Source organism: Macaca fascicularis, chromosome 16, assembly GCF_037993035.2.
Source record: "Macaca fascicularis isolate 582-1 chromosome 16, T2T-MFA8v1.1".
Taxonomy (NCBI): Eukaryota; Metazoa; Chordata; class Mammalia; order Primates; family Cercopithecidae; genus Macaca; species Macaca fascicularis.
The window spans coordinates 37,474,492-37,492,151 of NC_088390.1; the positions used below are offsets into that span (position 1 = coordinate 37,474,492).

At 37.0% G+C, this 17,660-nt stretch overlaps 2 protein-coding genes across 11 annotated transcripts in view; one reads left to right on the forward strand and one right to left on the reverse strand.

The window, feature by feature from the left end:
- Nucleotides 1-17,660, forward strand: part of NF1 (neurofibromin 1) — a 292,484-nt gene that overhangs the window by 171,433 nt on the left and 103,391 nt on the right. For all 10 annotated transcript variants that reach the window (XM_074018949.1, XM_005583358.5, XM_005583362.5 and 7 more), the window contains 5 exons: nucleotides 574-732; nucleotides 1,550-1,647; nucleotides 2,878-3,024; nucleotides 4,231-4,377; nucleotides 7,455-7,565. In XM_074018949.1, coding sequence (XP_073875050.1) covers nucleotides 574-732; nucleotides 1,550-1,647; nucleotides 2,878-3,024; nucleotides 4,231-4,377; nucleotides 7,455-7,565 — 662 coding nt within the window. The remainder of the gene's footprint in view (nucleotides 1-573; nucleotides 733-1,549; nucleotides 1,648-2,877; nucleotides 3,025-4,230; nucleotides 4,378-7,454; nucleotides 7,566-17,660) is intronic.
- LOC135967629 (uncharacterized) lies at nucleotides 13,458-16,242 on the reverse strand. Its single transcript, XM_065531196.2, has 2 exons — nucleotides 16,181-16,242; nucleotides 13,458-15,402 (listed from the first exon to the last, which is right to left on the reverse strand). Exon 2 carries the CDS (start codon nucleotides 15,394-15,396, stop codon nucleotides 14,401-14,403), a length of 996 nt encoding a protein of 331 aa, XP_065387268.1. The 5' UTR covers nucleotides 15,397-15,402; nucleotides 16,181-16,242; the 3' UTR covers nucleotides 13,458-14,400.

The following is a 17,660-nucleotide window of genomic DNA, read 5'->3' on the forward strand; positions in this document are numbered from 1 at the left end:
CTGGCAGTAACATTACTTGTAAGTAAGTTGTTTTTTTTCCCCTCAGGAATCTAAGATTTTGTTTTGTATATGGCCAGCATTTTTTTCTTAAATTCAGTTGTAACTGGTACACAACAAAATGTAAATATGTGCTATCAGGTATAGGATGTTTTGGGGGTGTGCTGTTGAAAATTTAGTTTCACCTTATAAAGTTGACCACACTTTCATGTCTGTTAATCTTAGTAAATTATGATCATCTTTGTGTGAAAATTTGGTCTGCTTTCATTACTCATCAAACTTGCGGTACAAGTGATGATACAGTGAAGATCTTTTTTCAGGTTTCTTCTACCCATTTCATCCATGAGGTTTTTCTTTCCTCTGAGATACCTTAATTGTACTTTAATATGATACAAGACTAGAATTGAGAGGAAACCATTTTCTCATGTTTTGGGAGAAGAAAAAAATAGAAATATGTCATTCATGAGGACTGATTGATTCAGAGTGTTTGTGCGAAGTTTGACCTTTGAACTCTTTGTTTTCATGTCCTTATTTTAATTCAGACCTTATACTCAATTCTCAACTCCTTGTTTTTAGGTGGTTAGCCAGCGTTTCCCTCAGAACAGCATCGGTGCAGTAGGAAGTGCCATGTTCCTCAGATTTATCAATCCTGCCATTGTCTCACCATATGAAGCAGGGATTTTAGATAAAAAGCCACCACCTAGAATCGAAAGGGGCTTGAAGTTAATGTCAAAGGTGAATTATTTTGATAATCTAACTATCTTAAATTCCCTTTGTAACTAAATTTTCAGCTTTTCTTATAGTACTTCCTCTTACATTTATATTTGAAATACCCTATGGTTTTCAGTTATGTGTTTTTGTTTTATTTTGTTTATATTACAAAGGAATTCATTAGGTACCTGATGGACCTTATTTTCATGAGAAAACATGTTGTTATAGCAGATGTCTTGTGTTATGAAGATCATTTTTTGCATAATCATTCTAGACATTCTGAAACAGACTAGAATGTAGACTATAGGATTTTTTTAAAAAGGCATTGAACATTTTTAATACGTATTTTTACATGTAAATATAATAATTGCATTTGGGAAGGATAGAAACACTACCTAAAATAAGTTATAGAATGGCCGGGCGCGGTGGCTCAAGCCTGTAATCGCAGCACTTTGGGAGGCCGAGACGGGCGGATCACGAGGTCAGGAGATCAAGACCATCCTGGGTAACACGGTGAAACCCCGTCTCTACTAAAAACTAGCCGGGCGAGGTGGCGGGCGCCTGTAGTCCCAGCTACTCGGGAGGCTGAGGCAGGAGAATGGCGTAAACTCGGGAGGCGGAGTTTTCAGTGAGCTGAGATCCGGCCACTGCACTCCAGCCTGGGTGGCAGAGCCAGACTCCGTCTCAAAAAAAAAAAAAAAGTTATAGAATGAGGAATGATTAATTTTTAAGTACTAGCAGAAATATCAATGAGAAAATTCATGCTTTTAAAGAATATATTAATGTATAGACTTCATACAATAAATAATCTGATTATTTATAACCCTGTTTTATTGTATAGATACTTCAGAGTATCGCCAATCATGTTCTCTTCACAAAAGAAGAACATATGCGGCCTTTCAACGATTTTGTGAAAACCAACTTTGATGCAGCACGAAGGTAATTTACTTGCCACTTATTCAGTTGCTCTGTTTGAATCAAATATTTTCAGTTTCACATAAGTCCATGTACCTGTTTTACATGAAGTTCCAGTGTAGGTTTTTTTCTTTTCCTGCTCTAGGTCAAGACATAACTTGTCTTATTTTATTTTACTATAAAAGACAGTCATGAAATAAAATAATATTTTTTATAATTTGATAGTGATTTTCATATTTGAAAACCAAGAGGGATTTTTGACATGTCTAGTTAAATAAAGGATTTGAGGATGGTTCAATATGGGGACAAGGAAGAAGTAGGATTCTTTTTATTTAAAACTAAAACCATGGTATCAATAATACATAACAATGTTTAATAAGGTTTTTTTGATGTTAGAGTATTTGTGGTACTTAAATTTGGAAGTGTATCTAAACTAAAATGTTATTCTTTAAACCAAGTAAAGCAAACACGTAAGATTTTGTTTATGAGAAACTGAACTTTATGATTGTAGAAAACTTTTCTGCTAGATTTCCATAACTAGTTATTTCACTTTATTTCTCTGAGTTACTGGTTTATCTGTAAAGTGGGAATAAAGTCTTTGCCTGAGTTGTTTTTAGAGGGAAAAAAATGAGATAATTCATAAGAAAGTGTTTTGTAAATTTTATGTCTGGAATTCTGCTTTTCATGTAGTATGAATCTAATTGATCCTCGTCATCTAAGCTAGGCTTCTACAACTCTCTCTTCCAGTTTATCATCATTGTAGTTGTTACTGACTGCTTTTCTGTTAGGGAAACTTGAGTTTAAAAGGTATATTGCTGAATGACAAGCCATGTTGGAAAGAGAGTGAATGTCAGCATAGGATTCATATTCTGGCACTCTGAGTACCCATACAAAGTTAAAAGGATCAAAGTTTTAATCCTGGCTCTGACAGGCTATGTATCTTTGGGGAAGTCTTTGTCTGGACCTTCGTTTCCTTATCTGTAAAATACTAGCCTCTTTCCGAAGTTTCATCCATCTCAATTTTGTTGTTAAACTTCAGAGCCTACTTTGAAGCTGAAGCCAGGTATCAGAAATGGGAAGCCAACTTTCTTCTTGTCCTTTTTGCTTTGTCTGATGTCAAGTCACATTTTGGGAACAAGCCCTCCATATTTGTAATCTCAGTTACTTCACAAAGTTACTTCATATAAATTTAATTCAAACATAAGTTTGGGTGTATCTGGTGTTGAAAATTCTAATAACTTTGCATTTTTGAAGGTTTTTCCTTGATATAGCATCTGATTGTCCTACAAGTGATGCAGTAAATCATAGTCTTTCCTTCATCAGTGATGGCAATGTGCTTGCTTTACATCGTCTACTCTGGAACAATCAGGAGAAAATCGGCCAGTATCTGTCCAGCAACAGGTAAGATTTCCCAGTCATGGGGATAGTGAATACTCTCTGTTTAAATTTAGATTAATAAAATTATTGGTCATGAATAGTGCTTTTTACTTTGCATCTTCTTGGACTAAGAATTATGGTTTAGAAAGAGAAAGATTCTTTTTTTCAAAAAAATACAAACAAAAGGTTAAGTCATATTAAATAATCAACAAACCTACCTAGGTTCCAGTGGTTATTATTATTATTTTTTTGTCAAGTTAAGAAATCACAGATTCGCTCTTTGGGTTTTTATGGCTTGCAAACTGTCATAGACCCAGAGAAGTTCAAATTAGCGTTGGCATTTGAATCTGAAGAACAGCTAATTCGTAGGAATTCAGTAATTAAAATATTGTCAGCGTTTTAATTCTATGATAAACTCATTTGTGATACTTTAAGTATATGCAATAAAGCTTTGTATAGAAAATACCAGCCTGACATGGTGGCTCACGCCTGTAATCTCAGCACTTTGGGTGGCCTAGGCAGGCAGATCACCTGAGGGCAGGAGTTCGAGATCAGCCTGGCCAACATGGTGAAACCCTGTCTCTCGTAAAAATGCAAAAATTAACTGGGCATGGTGGCAGACGCCTGTAATCCCAGCTACTTGGGAGACTGAGGCAGAAAAATCGCTTGAACAGGGAGGCGGAGGTTGCAGTGATCCAAGATCGTGCCATTGCACTCCAGCCTGGGCCACAAGAGCTAAACTCCATCTCAGAAATAAAAAAAAAAAAAAGAAAATACTTAAAAATTGAAATTATTAATTTGGGCATTGTTTCATTAATCTTGGTAGTCTCTTGTGTATCATAAATTACTTGCTGTCCCATCTAGTTATATAAACTTGTAAAGAGACCAAATTCCTATGTATGAGGAGTCCCTAACAAAGGAAAAATGAGTTCAAATTATTTTTAAATGCCAATAAAAATGGTTAGCACATTCACGGGAAAAGTAGTGGACTGTGAAGCTAAGGGTAAGCAATTGGGAGAAGGGAGTTTAAATGACAGGGCATTTTCATCTTTTATAAGTTATTAATGGATTGAAGTAAACATGGTCCTGAGGTCTTTTTGGTGCTGTTTACAAATCAGCAGAGACCACCAGCTGACAGTAAAAGGAAAAGCAACCAGTTGCAAGTTAAAGAAATGTGTAGCGCAAAATGTGAACTGGTAATTTTTTTTCTAAGTAGTTTGCTGTATCTAGGGATCATAAAGCTGTTGGAAGACGACCTTTTGATAAGATGGCAACACTTCTTGCGTACCTGGGTCCTCCAGAGCACAAACCTGTGGCAGATACACACTGGTCCAGCCTTAACCTTACCAGTTCAAAGTTTGAGGAATTTATGACTAGGTAAAGTACAACCTTGAAATAGTTGATTGCATTCTTTTTGTTTGAGAAGCAGAGTTTGCCCACCAGGCCACTTGTTAGATATGATAGAAGACTATGAGGAAAGATGTATTTAATAATCACATTGCCATGTTTGGGGATCCAACTATATATTATTTATATATATAGGGTGTGTTTTTTATATGTTGATTGTCATAACAATAGTAACAAATCATATTTTATCATCTTGCTTTCATAAGTTTTCACATTTAGTACTTACCAGGGAGTGAAGACAGCATTATTTTCAAATTATAGTTAAGGAAGATGCAACTCAATGTGAATAATTGACTTGCTTAAGATTCCACACCTGTTTCATAGGTCTTTTGGTTTTAAGTGAAGGACTTTTCTACTACACTGTAACATTTTTCAGAACCTTCATAAAGGTTAATGGTTTTGACTTCTTTCAGATTAAGGTCCAGAAAATATAGTATACTTCAATATTGCTATAAAATTTCTGTGGACTTTTGTTTGAATCCCATTTAGTGGGATTTAGTTTGTGAACCAAAAGATTGTCATTGTTAGACACTTACTCTATGATGATACAATGAGAGTAGTTTGCTGAATCTTTTAAAGTACCTTTCACAGGACTTGATGCTTAATAAGTGCTCCTTGGTGTCTGTGAGTTGAGTGTTATGTTCATAGTTTGTGCCAAAACAGAAAAAACAGGATCTGATGATGATAAGTTAAAGATTTGTATATAATATGCCTTGAATTGTAAGTGCTTGTTATTAGTTGTATTGCATATAGGTCATGGTTTTGTATATATAAATCCAAACCAATGATACTGTTAAAAGAATATATGAATATATGAAAGAATGTATAAACATAAGAATGTATGGGTATATAATGTCCTTTCCAAATTAATTTTTATTTTTAGCTCTATTAGATTTTTCTCAGTGCAACAAATGTTTATTCCTGTGTAATTAAGGGCATATTTTCCATATAGAATATTCACATTACCTAACTGAAAATTACATACTACAAAAATATAATACTATTTTTAGGCCAGGCATGGTGGCTAATACCTGTGATCCCAACATTTTGAGAGGCCAAGGCAGGAGGATTGCTTGAGGCCAGGAGTTCAAGACCAGCCTGGACAACATAGCAGGACTCTATCTCTACAAATAATAGAGTATTAACCAGGTGTGGTGGTGCGCACCTGTGGTCCCAGCTACCTGGGAGGCTGAGGTGGGAGGGTTGCTCGAGGATGCAGTGAACTGTGATTGCATCACTGCATTTCCAGCCTAGGTGACAGAATGAGACCTTGTCTATGCAAAAAGAAATGAGTAAAAAAAAAAAAAGTAAATATAAATATAAAAATGAATGAATCAAAACAATTTTTAAATTTGACATCACTGAGGACATCCTAGCCATTTTTCTAGGAAACTATTTTTATCACTCCTTTTTTTCTAAGATCCTACCTTCCCTTACAAAGCAATCTTTTGTGCTTTTGAAGATTAAGTGATCCAATATGTATAATATACTTAGCGTACTATCTGGTACTTGTAAACTGTTTAATAAATGTTAGATCTTATTTTTGTTCTAAATTCCCACTGATGCTCTTGGAGACCCATTTTCTTTTAAAAAAAAAATGAAGGTAGCTTTATAATATTTTCAGTTATTAAAAAAAATTATTAAATTATTCGATATAGAAATCTAAAGAAGAAAGTAAAAAAAAATAAAAATTGTTTATCCTCCCTGTCAGAAATAATTCAGTTAACGTTTGCTGAATAGTCTCCCAGTCATTTATCTATGCACATGTATAATTATTTCTCCTATCAAATGATATCTAGGTTGTTTTCATTAATATTTTTAAAATTCTGACCTGGTACCAGCAGCATGATGGGCTGAGCTAATGCAATCTCTTTCCCAAGACATAAGACTCAGAAATATTAGGTGTAAAAGAAAATATGTATAGTTTAAAAAATTTTAGGCCGAGTGCGGTGGCTCTTGCCTGTAATCCCGGCACTTTGGAAGGCCGAGGTGGGTGGATCACCTGAGGTCAGGAGTTGGAGACAAGCCTGGCCAAAATGGTGAAACCTCATCTCTACTAAAAAAAAATATATATATATATATATTAGCTGGGCGTGGTGGTGGGCACTTGTAATCCCAGCTACTTGGGAGGCCAAGGCAGGAGAATCGTTTGAACCCTGGAGGCAGAGGTTGCAGTGAGCCGAGATCGCGTCATTGCACTCCAGTCTGGTCAACAAGAGCGAAACTCCGTCTCAAAAAAAAATAAAATTTATAGCTGAAGCTAGTTTCTAAGCAAATTACCTAGCATACAGTCAGTACAGACAGATAAATGGCAAATATGAAAGAGGTTAAGAGATGCAGAAGATAGAATGAGAAGGTCCAAAATATGTCTAGTAGGTGTTCCCTAGAAATTGAGCTCAGTGAGAATGGGGAGAAGTAATATTTGAAAGGCTAATGGATGGATGTTTTCTGGAGTTGATGAATGACGTGTATCTTGAGGTTAAAGAAGCACACTGAGTCTTGAGCAAACTATATAACAATTAAACCAGGCTTTAATACATATGGGAACATAACATATGGTAAAACTGGTATTCAAAATCGAGATTAGGATGGCCTTTCAGTAAATGGTGTTGATACAACTGAGTAATGATCTGGAAAAATACTTTCATACCATTTATGATAGACTCCCATAAATCAAAAAAGCATGAGCAAAGCTAAGGCCTTTTTCATCCATTCAAAATCCATAAACTAGAAAAGATTGATAAAATGAATTCATTAGAAAATCATAAACTTCTGTCTGGGACAAAAACGTCATGAGTAAAAACAATCCTATGGTTAATATCCTTGTCCAATAGTTCTCTTAGAATAGTCCTAAAAGTGCTTTTGTGGTTCAAAGAGTAGTACCTTGAAATTTTTGGTGCATGTTGCCAAATTACCCTTTAGAATGCCTGTTGCTTTTAAAATATTTTTTCATTTTAGTATTTTATTGTTTATCCAGTTAGAGACTTTTTTTACATACTCAGTAGACAACATAAAGCCTCATAGTTACTCTGTTCTTTTTCTTTTAGGCATCAGGTACATGAAAAAGAAGAATTCAAGGCTTTGAAAACGTTAAGTATTTTCTACCAAGCTGGGACTTCCAAAGCTGGGAATCCTATTTTTTATTATGTTGCACGGAGGTAAGACGTACTATGTTTTGGTGTCCCTTAACAGAATTTTTTAAATTATAGCAAGAGATGGCAAGTTTGGTTTTTCCTAATTGACTTAACAGGAATTGAAGACAAGTTTACCTGGGAGCATATAGCAGGATAAATAGCCTGCCTTTCCTAAAATGATGGTCAGTATCTAGTAGCTGCTTTTGATACTACCCATTTCATACTGGTTTCTCTGTCCTACATCATTTTTTAAAATACTGCCTGCCAAGAGTCAAAAATTACCAAGAGTTAAAAACCCACAAAGAATATGTTGTTTTCAAGTATATTCTGATTAAATAGTACTCACAACATGATAACCGGGAACTTTTTTTAAAGGAAGAAATAAAACTGTAAAAGCCTATTTCTGAGAACTTTTAAAAATATGCTGTGTAAGATGGCATCAGGGTGATTTAGAAAATAATTCAAAGGAGTGGTGGAAAATACCTGTGAAGATGGTGCAGGGGGTGGCCTGGAAAATGGTTCTTGTTCATGCTGCCCTCAGTTGAGGCTAGTTCCTAGAAAGCCTTTCTGGAAATGTTGTGAGCTCTTCTTTAATAATAGGTATGATGCTTGCCTTGCTTTCCCTACCATTGTCTTTTCTTTCTTGCCTCATTTTACCTTCCTTTTGAAAACTCATCTGTGACATTATTTCGTCAGTTTGACTTCTTCGCATTTACCATGACATACATTCATGGTAATTGAACCTTAGAGACAACATGATATGTAGAGAAACCACTGACTTTGGAATCTCAAGGACCATGTTTAGACTTACTTCTGCTACTCATTAGTTGTAGACTTAATCTTTACCAGTTTCCTGAATTTAACAGTATTTAACATCCATGACCATTAAGTTAGTAGACTTACATTGTTAGTCAACTTACTAGCCACAGGTGGCAGTGTGTGGGAAACAAATTGAGGTTGAGAAATAGTAGAGAGATGGTGAAGGAAGATCAGTGGAAGATGGGAAACTTGTCTAATTGGGTAATTCAGATAGCCTTAAGACCAAGAAGTCCAAAGGACTGGAGCATTAGGGAATCAAGAAAGTAAGAAAATTGCATTGAACCTCCCCCCGCACCCCCCCCTTGCCCTTTAACAACTCTAAGTAACCCCTCCTCACCTTCCCATGAAAGACCTCTCTCCAGCTCTCATCTCAGTTGCCATTTCTAAATTGCCTAAGATCATTTTAATTTTCGTTTGCACTTGAGATGAACCATATTTGTATTCTAACCCCAACCTTTAATACAACCAGGATATTTTTACTTTCCCTTTGTTGTCTAAGTAAAAAGCAAACATTGTAAGGGAGGTAGCAGACGTGTATCCCTGTCTTCTTTAAAATCTTATTAGTTTACAAATAGCAAAGATTTATGGTAAACAAAGCTGGGTTTTTTTTCAGGATCAGAAACTATTATATTTGTATTCTTGCTCTGTGGTGATCTAGCAAAAACTAAAGGAAAGCAGATTGGACCTGCTACAGATCCCTTAGTGAGATTCAATGAGTTAGGTTTCCATGAAACCTATTGAGTGTTGTGGCTTCAGAGTGCTAAGAATTCTCAGCTCTGCTGCTTATTAGCTGCATAATTTTTTTTTTTTTTTTTTTGAGATGGAGTTTCACTCTTATTACCCGGGCTGGAGTGCAATGGTGCGATCTCGGCTCACTGCAACCTCCACTTCCTGGGTTCAAGTGATTCTCCTGCCTCATCCTCCCGAGTAGCCGGGATTACAGACATGCACCACCATGCCTGTCTAATTTTGTATTTTTAGTAGAGACGGGGTTTCACCATATTGGCCAGGCTGGTCTCAAACTCCTGACCTCAGGTGATCTGCCTGCCTCAGCCTCCCAAAGTGCTAGGATTACAGGTGTGAGCTACGGCACCTGGCCTTAGCTGCATAATCATAAATAAGTTTATTTTTCCAAATCTGTTGCTTCATCTGTTAAAGCTGGGGTGTGTGCTTATAAAAACTGTTTACCTCTCCTATAAAGTGTTTTTTGACCTGTAAAGTTATGTAAGGAGTAAATTTGAGATTTTCTTTTTTTCTTTCATTCTTTTTTTGGGGAATATGGCACTGTCAGTTTCAGATTTTCAATCCTTTTAGTTTCTTACTTAGACCTACTGGAGCTCCTCCTGGCCTTCATTTTTACCTGGTGTGACAGATGAGTACACAGTACATCAGAGCAGAGCATCCATTTACTCCATTATGAAGGTCTTGTCTGTCTCTATGCCATCAGTTTTGTCAAAGAGCACTTGGGTTTGACTTCTTTTGATATTCCTGCGTTTCTGTGGCTTAGACTACCATGTGTTAAGTGATGCTTTTTGAATTGTGGATTTTCTAATCTCCTTATAGATAGTCCACAGATGTTTCAGACTTGAAATGTCTAAAACTTAATTCAGTATATCTTCAAATCAACCTCCTCTTCACACCATATTTCTCTTTCTCAGTAGCATCATCATCCCTTCTAGTTCCCAATCTAGAGACCCTAATCATTTTAAATTCCTTCCTCTTACTTCTTTTATCTTTCTCATTGTTAGTCACCAAATCTTGGTTTTACCTGTGAGATCCTGGGCAATCAATTAAGTTATTTTAGTTATTATTGCAAAGGAGTCATTTGTATTTTCTCAAGAATAGCTTTTAGGAAAAGCATGAATTAGAGCAGAGCCTACCCAGATAAAGAGAACTAGATGACTGTGGTGCTGGAACTGGCTACGCTCTTTGACTGTCCCTTGGTTTTGTGTTCAACTCTTCCTCATGATTTTCTTCTTTCTGTATCCTTTCAGCTTTTGCCCCAGATAGTAACCCCTTCATTGTCTCAGTACTGCATGTCTGAAATTTTAGAAAGAAAATACGATTCAGCTAAAAAGTATCTCTGCTTGGCAGAAACTTTAATGTTAGGTTCTGGCCAGCCAGTTGATTTCTGGCTGCCCCTATGTCCAGTATGTGCTCCTGGCCCAGCAGTCATGTGATTCAAAATGTGACCACTTGGCTGTGCACAGTGGCTCGTGCCTGTAATCCCAGCACTTTGGGAGGCTGTGGCGGGCAGATCATGAGGTCAGGAGATCAAGACTGTCCTGGCCAACATGATGAAACGCCATCTCTACTAAAACACAAAAAATTAGCCAGGCATGGTGGCGCGCACCTGTAGTCCCAGCTACTCGTTAGGCTGAGGCAGGGGAATTGCTTGAACCCGGGAGGCGGAGGTTGCAGTGAGCCAAGATCGCACCACTTCACTCCAGCCTGGCGACAGAGCAAAACTCTGTCTAAAAAAAAAAAAAAAATGACACTCAGTGCTGTTTCTTCATCAGGCGCTGTTCTTAGGTATGTGTTTTAATTTTTTTGTTTTGTTTCGTTTTTGAGATAGGGTCTCACTCTGTTGCCTAGGCTGGAGTGTGGTGACACTATCATGGCTCACTGTAGCCTCTAGCTCCCAGGTTCAAACAGTCCTCCTGCCTCATATTCCCAAGTAGCTGGGAAGACAGGTGTGCGCCACCACAGCTGGCTAATTTTTCTTTTTATGTTTTTGTAGAGATGAAGTCTTGCTATGTTGCCCAGGCTGGGCTTGAACTCCTGGGCTCAAGCAATCCTCCTGCCTTGGCCTCCTAAAGTGCTGGGATTATAGATGTGAGCCACAATGCCTGGCCTAATTTTTTTTTTTTTAGTTGGACCTTAATGGACTAATATTACTATTAGGTACCTTTTCAATGTCTTTCGAAACCATTTTCTCCCACTGCATTGCTGGAACTCTCACTGTGTCTTACCTATACTAATGTAGCATTATTCTCCTCCTCCTTCATCCCCAGATGACTACTTCTAGGTAATCTTAACATTTCTTCTGGAGCCAGTTTCCAGTAGAAAGCTTGTCTCTCCCATTGACTCCCTGCATAAAGTCCAAGTTCTGTAGTCAAACATGCAAGGTAATTTTGGCCTAATTTACTTTTCTAATCTTTTCCTTCTATTCCATCCTATATACTTACGCTCTTGCCCTGTGGTAAAGTAGCATAATACGAGGACATTGTTGCAACATTGTTTATACAGTGGCAACAAAAAGGAAAACAATAGAGCTGTGTTTCAAAAGGGGGATTATTGAATAAATGATGATACATTTATATTAGGGAATAATGCAATGTGTTGATTTTGCTTGTTAAAAGTGACAGAAATGCAATTCAAATTTATGTGTGCCAAAAAGGAATTTACTGACTCATATGCCTAAGAAAATCAAGAGATGTACTAGTTTCTTGCATGACTAGATGCAGAGCTTTGAACAATATCATCTGCAGAACATTTGTCTTCTCTGGCTCTTAACTCTACTTTCTTTGTGTCGGTTTTATTCCCAAGCAGCTCCTCCCAAGTTTTGGCCAGTAATGGTTTGTGTTCTCCCAGCTTAACAATCCCAGTGGAAAAACACCTCTTTCTCAGTTTTGTGGTTTCAGCAAAAGTGGTTGGTCTTACTGGCTTGGTGTGAGTTACATGCCGATTCCTAAGGCAGTCACTATGGCAAAGGGGATGGAATTTCTTGGTTATCTAGACCTGGATCATGTGCCCCTTCCTGGAATGCAGTGGTAAAGCCAGCCCTATCCAAATTGCATGAACTAAAAGGAGGGCATAGGGGCAGGGTTTTCACAAAGGAAAATTGAATTGCTGTTACCAGAATGAGGAAAAATGGATGCTGGACAGGCAGAACTAGCAGAAGTCCTCTACATCCAGCTTTTAAAAGGCCCAGAAAGATGACTCTGACACTTACCTTACAAGGTAGACGACAATGTGTCTGTGTACCTGCACATGTGTATGTGTAGACTGAGAAATGTATGAAATTATATATATTAACTGTTCACATTGCTTATCTCGGAAGTGTGATTGGAGGAGATAGAGGACCAATTTAATATTTCTGTTATTTATCTCTATGTTGTTTGGCTTGCCAGGAGCATATATTGTTTTTGTAAGAATAATTAAAAATATAAAACCCCAAAGTGGCTGGACGTGGTGGCTCACACCTGTAATCCCAGCACTTTGGGAGGCCAAGGCGGGGAAATCACTTGGGCTCAGGAGTTTGAGATCAGCCTAGGCAGCATGGTGAAACCCTGTCACTGCAGAAAAATACAAAAATCAACCATACGTGGTGGCATACACCTGTAGCCCCAGCTGTTCAGGAGGCTGAGGTGGGAGGATCACTTGAGCCTAGGAGGTCAAGGCTGCAGTGACCTGAGATCACGCCACTGTACTCCAGCCTGGGCAACAGAATGAGGCCCTGTCTGAAAGAATAAATTAAAAAAAAAAACACACACAAAACCCAAGTTACAAAGAAGAGTTTTCCTCTTAGGAATATTGTGATACCTGGCAATTGCTTTTTGGGTGGTAGTAGTAAACAATGATAATAGCTGACATTTCCTAAGTGCTTTCCCTGCATCAGGAAACTGCATATTACATAATTTCTCATTTAATCCACATAATAACCTTCTGAGATATTATTAACAATTAATTGATGTGCATATAAACTGAAACCCAAACCTGGCTATCAGAATGATCTGGAACATTAAAACAAACATATCTGCAGCCCCACTTCCAAATCAAAATCTCAGGGGCAGGGCCTTATTTATATATTTAACAGGCATTGCAAGTGATTCGTTTATAACTAAAGTTTGTTTGGGAATCTCACTGGGTCATGTATTTAATCCATGGTAGCACAACTAGTAAGAATCAGACGTAGATTTCAAACCTAAGTCAAAGCTCTTAACAAATGCACTATTAATCACATGCTTATTACTATTATAATTTTATGCTTGGATAAATCTTTGTAGATGAGCATGAAAACCTAACCAACAGTTATGAGATATATTACTCTGGGGAAAATAAGTTCTCAATTCCAGGCATCTGATTTACAAATGGTTTTTTGAAACATAAGACAAGAGTTTACTCAATATAAGATAATCTTGTCATTGGCGCAATATCATTATACATTACAAAGGTTAGCAGAATTGGCACCTTTTCTTAGCGAAATGACATATTACTATTAACACATTCATGAAATATGTTCAGATGAATGTGTTATTTTGTAAAGCACTTTAGTTTTAATCAGATTAGCATTTTTTGTCTATTTAACAAAAAATAAAATATAGACCGGGCATGGTGGATCACCTGAAGTCAGGAGTTTGAGACCAGCCTGGCCAACATGATGAAACCCCTCTACTAAAAATGCAAAAAATTAGCCAGGCATGATGGCGCACGCCTATAATCCCAGCTACTCTGGAGGCTGAGGCAGGAGAATTGCTTGAACCTGGGAGGTGGAGGTTGCAGTGAGCTGAGGTCATGCCATTGCACTCCAGCCTGGGCAAAAGGAGTGAAACTGTCTCAAAAAAATAAAAATAAAAATGAAATACAAAAACAGCTTCCCCCATACCACTCCTTATCCCACACCCCCATCCCCTATCCCCTATCCTTCATCTCTCTGTTTCTCACTCGCTTTCTCACTGTCATGTGTGTGCTCTCTCTCACACACACACACCCCCCACCTAAATAATTTCTTCTCTTACACCTTTAATATAAATATCTGAGTTTCAATTCAGTTTTGCAACCATTTAAAAGGCAAACATGGTATTTTGCTTCTTTCAGCATTTAATAATAAGGTAGTAAGTACATACTTTCTTCATATGGAAGGAAACCACCATATTAAGTTAATATTTGAACTTACACAATTATAATTTGCAAAAAAACAAATCAAGTTAATAATTTCTTAAGTAGTAAGTTGAAATAAATGATATTTTCCTAGCATGGTTGTCATTCAGCAGATAATAAGAAACTGAGATAAGAATGCAGGCAGTTGAAGTTCACTTCAGCCCGAGTGCAAGTGTACACAAAACAGCAAAAATATTACATAGAAAATAAAGTGAACGTTGTCCATTGGATTGAGTATGGTCCTACCATTTGTCACAGTGCACATATTCATAGTTGTGGCTATCTTTGGGGTCACTGCTATATTCAGACTTGTGTTGGAATTTGGAGTCATCTTGGGACTCGAGGTCATTTTGAGATCTGGACTTGTCCCAGGATTGGGGTTCATTCTGGGATTGGTGCTACCATTTGTCACAGTGTTCATATTCATAGTTGTGGCTGTCTTTGGGGTCACTGCTGTATTCAGACTTGTGTTGGAATTTGGAGTCATCTTGGGACTCGAGGTCATTTTGAGATCTGGGCTTGTCCCAGGATTGGGGTTCATTCTGGGATTGGTGCTACCATTTGTCACAGTGTTCATATTCATAGTTGTGGCTGTCTTTGGGGTCACTGCTGTATTCAGACTTGTGTTGGAATTTGGAGTCATCTTGGGACTCGAGGTCATTTTGAGATCTGGGCTTGTCCCAGGATTGGGGTTCATTCTGGGATTGGTGTTACCATTTGTCACAGTGTTCATATTCATAGTTGTGGCTGTCTTTGGGGTCACTGCTGTATTCAGACTTGTGTTGGAATTTGGAGTCATCTTGGGACTCGAGGTCATTTTGAGATCTGGACTTGTCCCAGGATTGGGGTTCATTCTGGGATTGGTGCTACCATTTGTCACAGTGTTCATATTCATAGTTGTGGCTGTCTTTGGGGTCACTGCTGTATTCAGACTTGTGTTGGAATTTGGAGTCATCTTGGGACTCGAGGTCATTTTGAGATCTGGACTTGTCCCAGGATTGGTGTTCATTCTGGGATTGGTGCTCGTCCCGGTATTCAGGCTTGATGCGGTACTGGATACTGCCATAGAATTTGAGGTTGTTGATGTTGAAGTTGTTCCCGGAATGTTAACAAACATGAAGAGCAGGCCGATCAGTGATAGCTTGAACATCATCCTCCTCTGTTTCACAGTAATTAGATAATTTTAATTGAACACATGGATCACAAATAGGCAAGCATATATCCTTAATTGTGTTTATCAGTACATTTGTGTTATGTAAATGTTTGCTTTTTCACTGTTAGTGAACAAATAAAAAGCTTCCCTTTCTTTGTTGTCAACATCTGCTGACAGAAGACCTATTTTCTATTGAGGGCTACCAGCTGAAGGCAAAAACAATCCAAAGACTAAAAAAGAGCTTAACTGGCATTTTTCTATTTAAAAAAGGAAAAAAAACACTAGACATTCAATACAATAAATATGGGGGCTTGAGATCAGTATAGAGTAGGGTAGGGGCAAAGGCTGAGAGACAATTTGGGACAGTAGAGTAACAAAAGAAATAATGAAATTTTCTTATGACCTTTATTCCAACAATTTAAGGTTTTAGTTTAGGTCACAAATTAGGATATTACTTCTAAATATTTACTCCAGAGACTAAAGAGGTTAAACCATAGGATTTCCCCAGTGCTGGGATGAGATTTTCTTCGTTAAAACAACAACAAAAAACTAGTAAGTTCATAGTTTTAAGGTTTAGAAATGAACAAAACCAACTCCTTCATTTTGTAAATGGGCTCAGACAAGGGACATAACTTGTCTGAGGGTGCATATCTAAAAATGACCCAAGCTAGAACTTAAGTCTGTGACTTAAAGCCCAAATTTTAACTGTAAAACTCTTAACATATATAGTAAAAGTTGCATTTGGCTCTAATATGTAATTGAGAACATTTCAAATTAATGTTACCTTTTGATATTTTTCTTTGAAGAGTAAGAATTCAGTCTTTCTCCAGTGTCTATGGGGAATCTGATTTCTCACTCACTACATTCTATTTAAATATAATTAGTGAGGAAGTCACGTGTTCTAAACTTGACCTGCCATTTGCTCTTTGGAAGTATCCAACTGAGTGTTTCCAGACAACTACGCATAAACAGATAGACTTTGGCAGAGATTAAAGAATTCAAATAAAGTTCTAAAATCTGCTTGCTTATTTAAAGAATCCAGTGAATAGCATTTGTTATTTCTCTTATCCATGTATACATTAATGAATTGCTTCACTGGATTGACTGTAACTAGATGAATTTACTGTTTTGCCTGCTGTGATTATTATGATTTTAAACCAAGTAAGTGTATTAAAGGTGTCTGCTTTTTTCTTAGAACATAGGGTAGTTTCTACCCATGGTTATTTTGAAGTTTAAAAAATAATTCAGTAATATAACATTTCAGGTATTTAATTTTTGGTAAATAAAGTAACCTTGGAAAAGAAGTTAAACTTCATTAATACGAAACTTAAGAAAAGGACTACATATGAAAGTGATACTTTTTCATACCAAGTTTACAAACTTTTGTGTGTTTGTGTTTGGTTTTTTAATGTATTAAACCACTCACCTTGAAGTGCATAAAGTAAATTTTTTAAAGGAGTTTTGTCTTTTGGTCAGCCAAGAGTTTTCCATGATAACTAGCATATAGGGAAGTTGAGTTGTATTGTGCTAATGTTTTCATCACATTGGCCAGCATACTTTAAAAATTGCAGGGCTGTGAACAATGGTGTTGACATACAAGGAAATTACAACATAAATGGCAGAAATACAAGCCGGTACATGTTCCTTGCTTGTTTTACTGTGCTATGAAGATCGTTTTTCCCCTGAATGAATAAACCATGAATAGAACCATGCTTGGTAAATCTTATTTATGTGGTACATATAATAACTTCACTTAACCGGAGGTTAATATGGTCAGATCTAAGAAGTAAACAAAAAAAGTTTCTTGGCAACCAGAGTAGATATTATGAATCAGAGTACCACAGTAATTTACAGGAGTTTGTCATTGTCCTCTCTCTGCTCACTTGCTCATTCTGTGGATTTCTTCAGGGGCATATAGTTGATAATAGTAATAGTAGTGTTTCGAACTTGAGCAAACTGTGACTTTATTTTTCTAATCCTGATCTTTTGAGTACTACACTTACACAACTCTTTATTGATGCTTCAAATACCTCAGTCTCAACTTGTTTAAAATTCAAAAGGTAGCATTTTCTGCTTCCTATTTTTGTATCTACATATATTATTCTCATAATCTCTTGGTTAATTGTATCATCACCTAGCCAAATGTTTCTCCAACATTGGGTTTCTCATTATCTTCTCTTTCTTATTTCTCTTAAGCTCCCCAGGCCTCTTGATGATGATTGAGTAAAATTTAAATTCTATTTAGTACTCAAATGCTCCCAAAC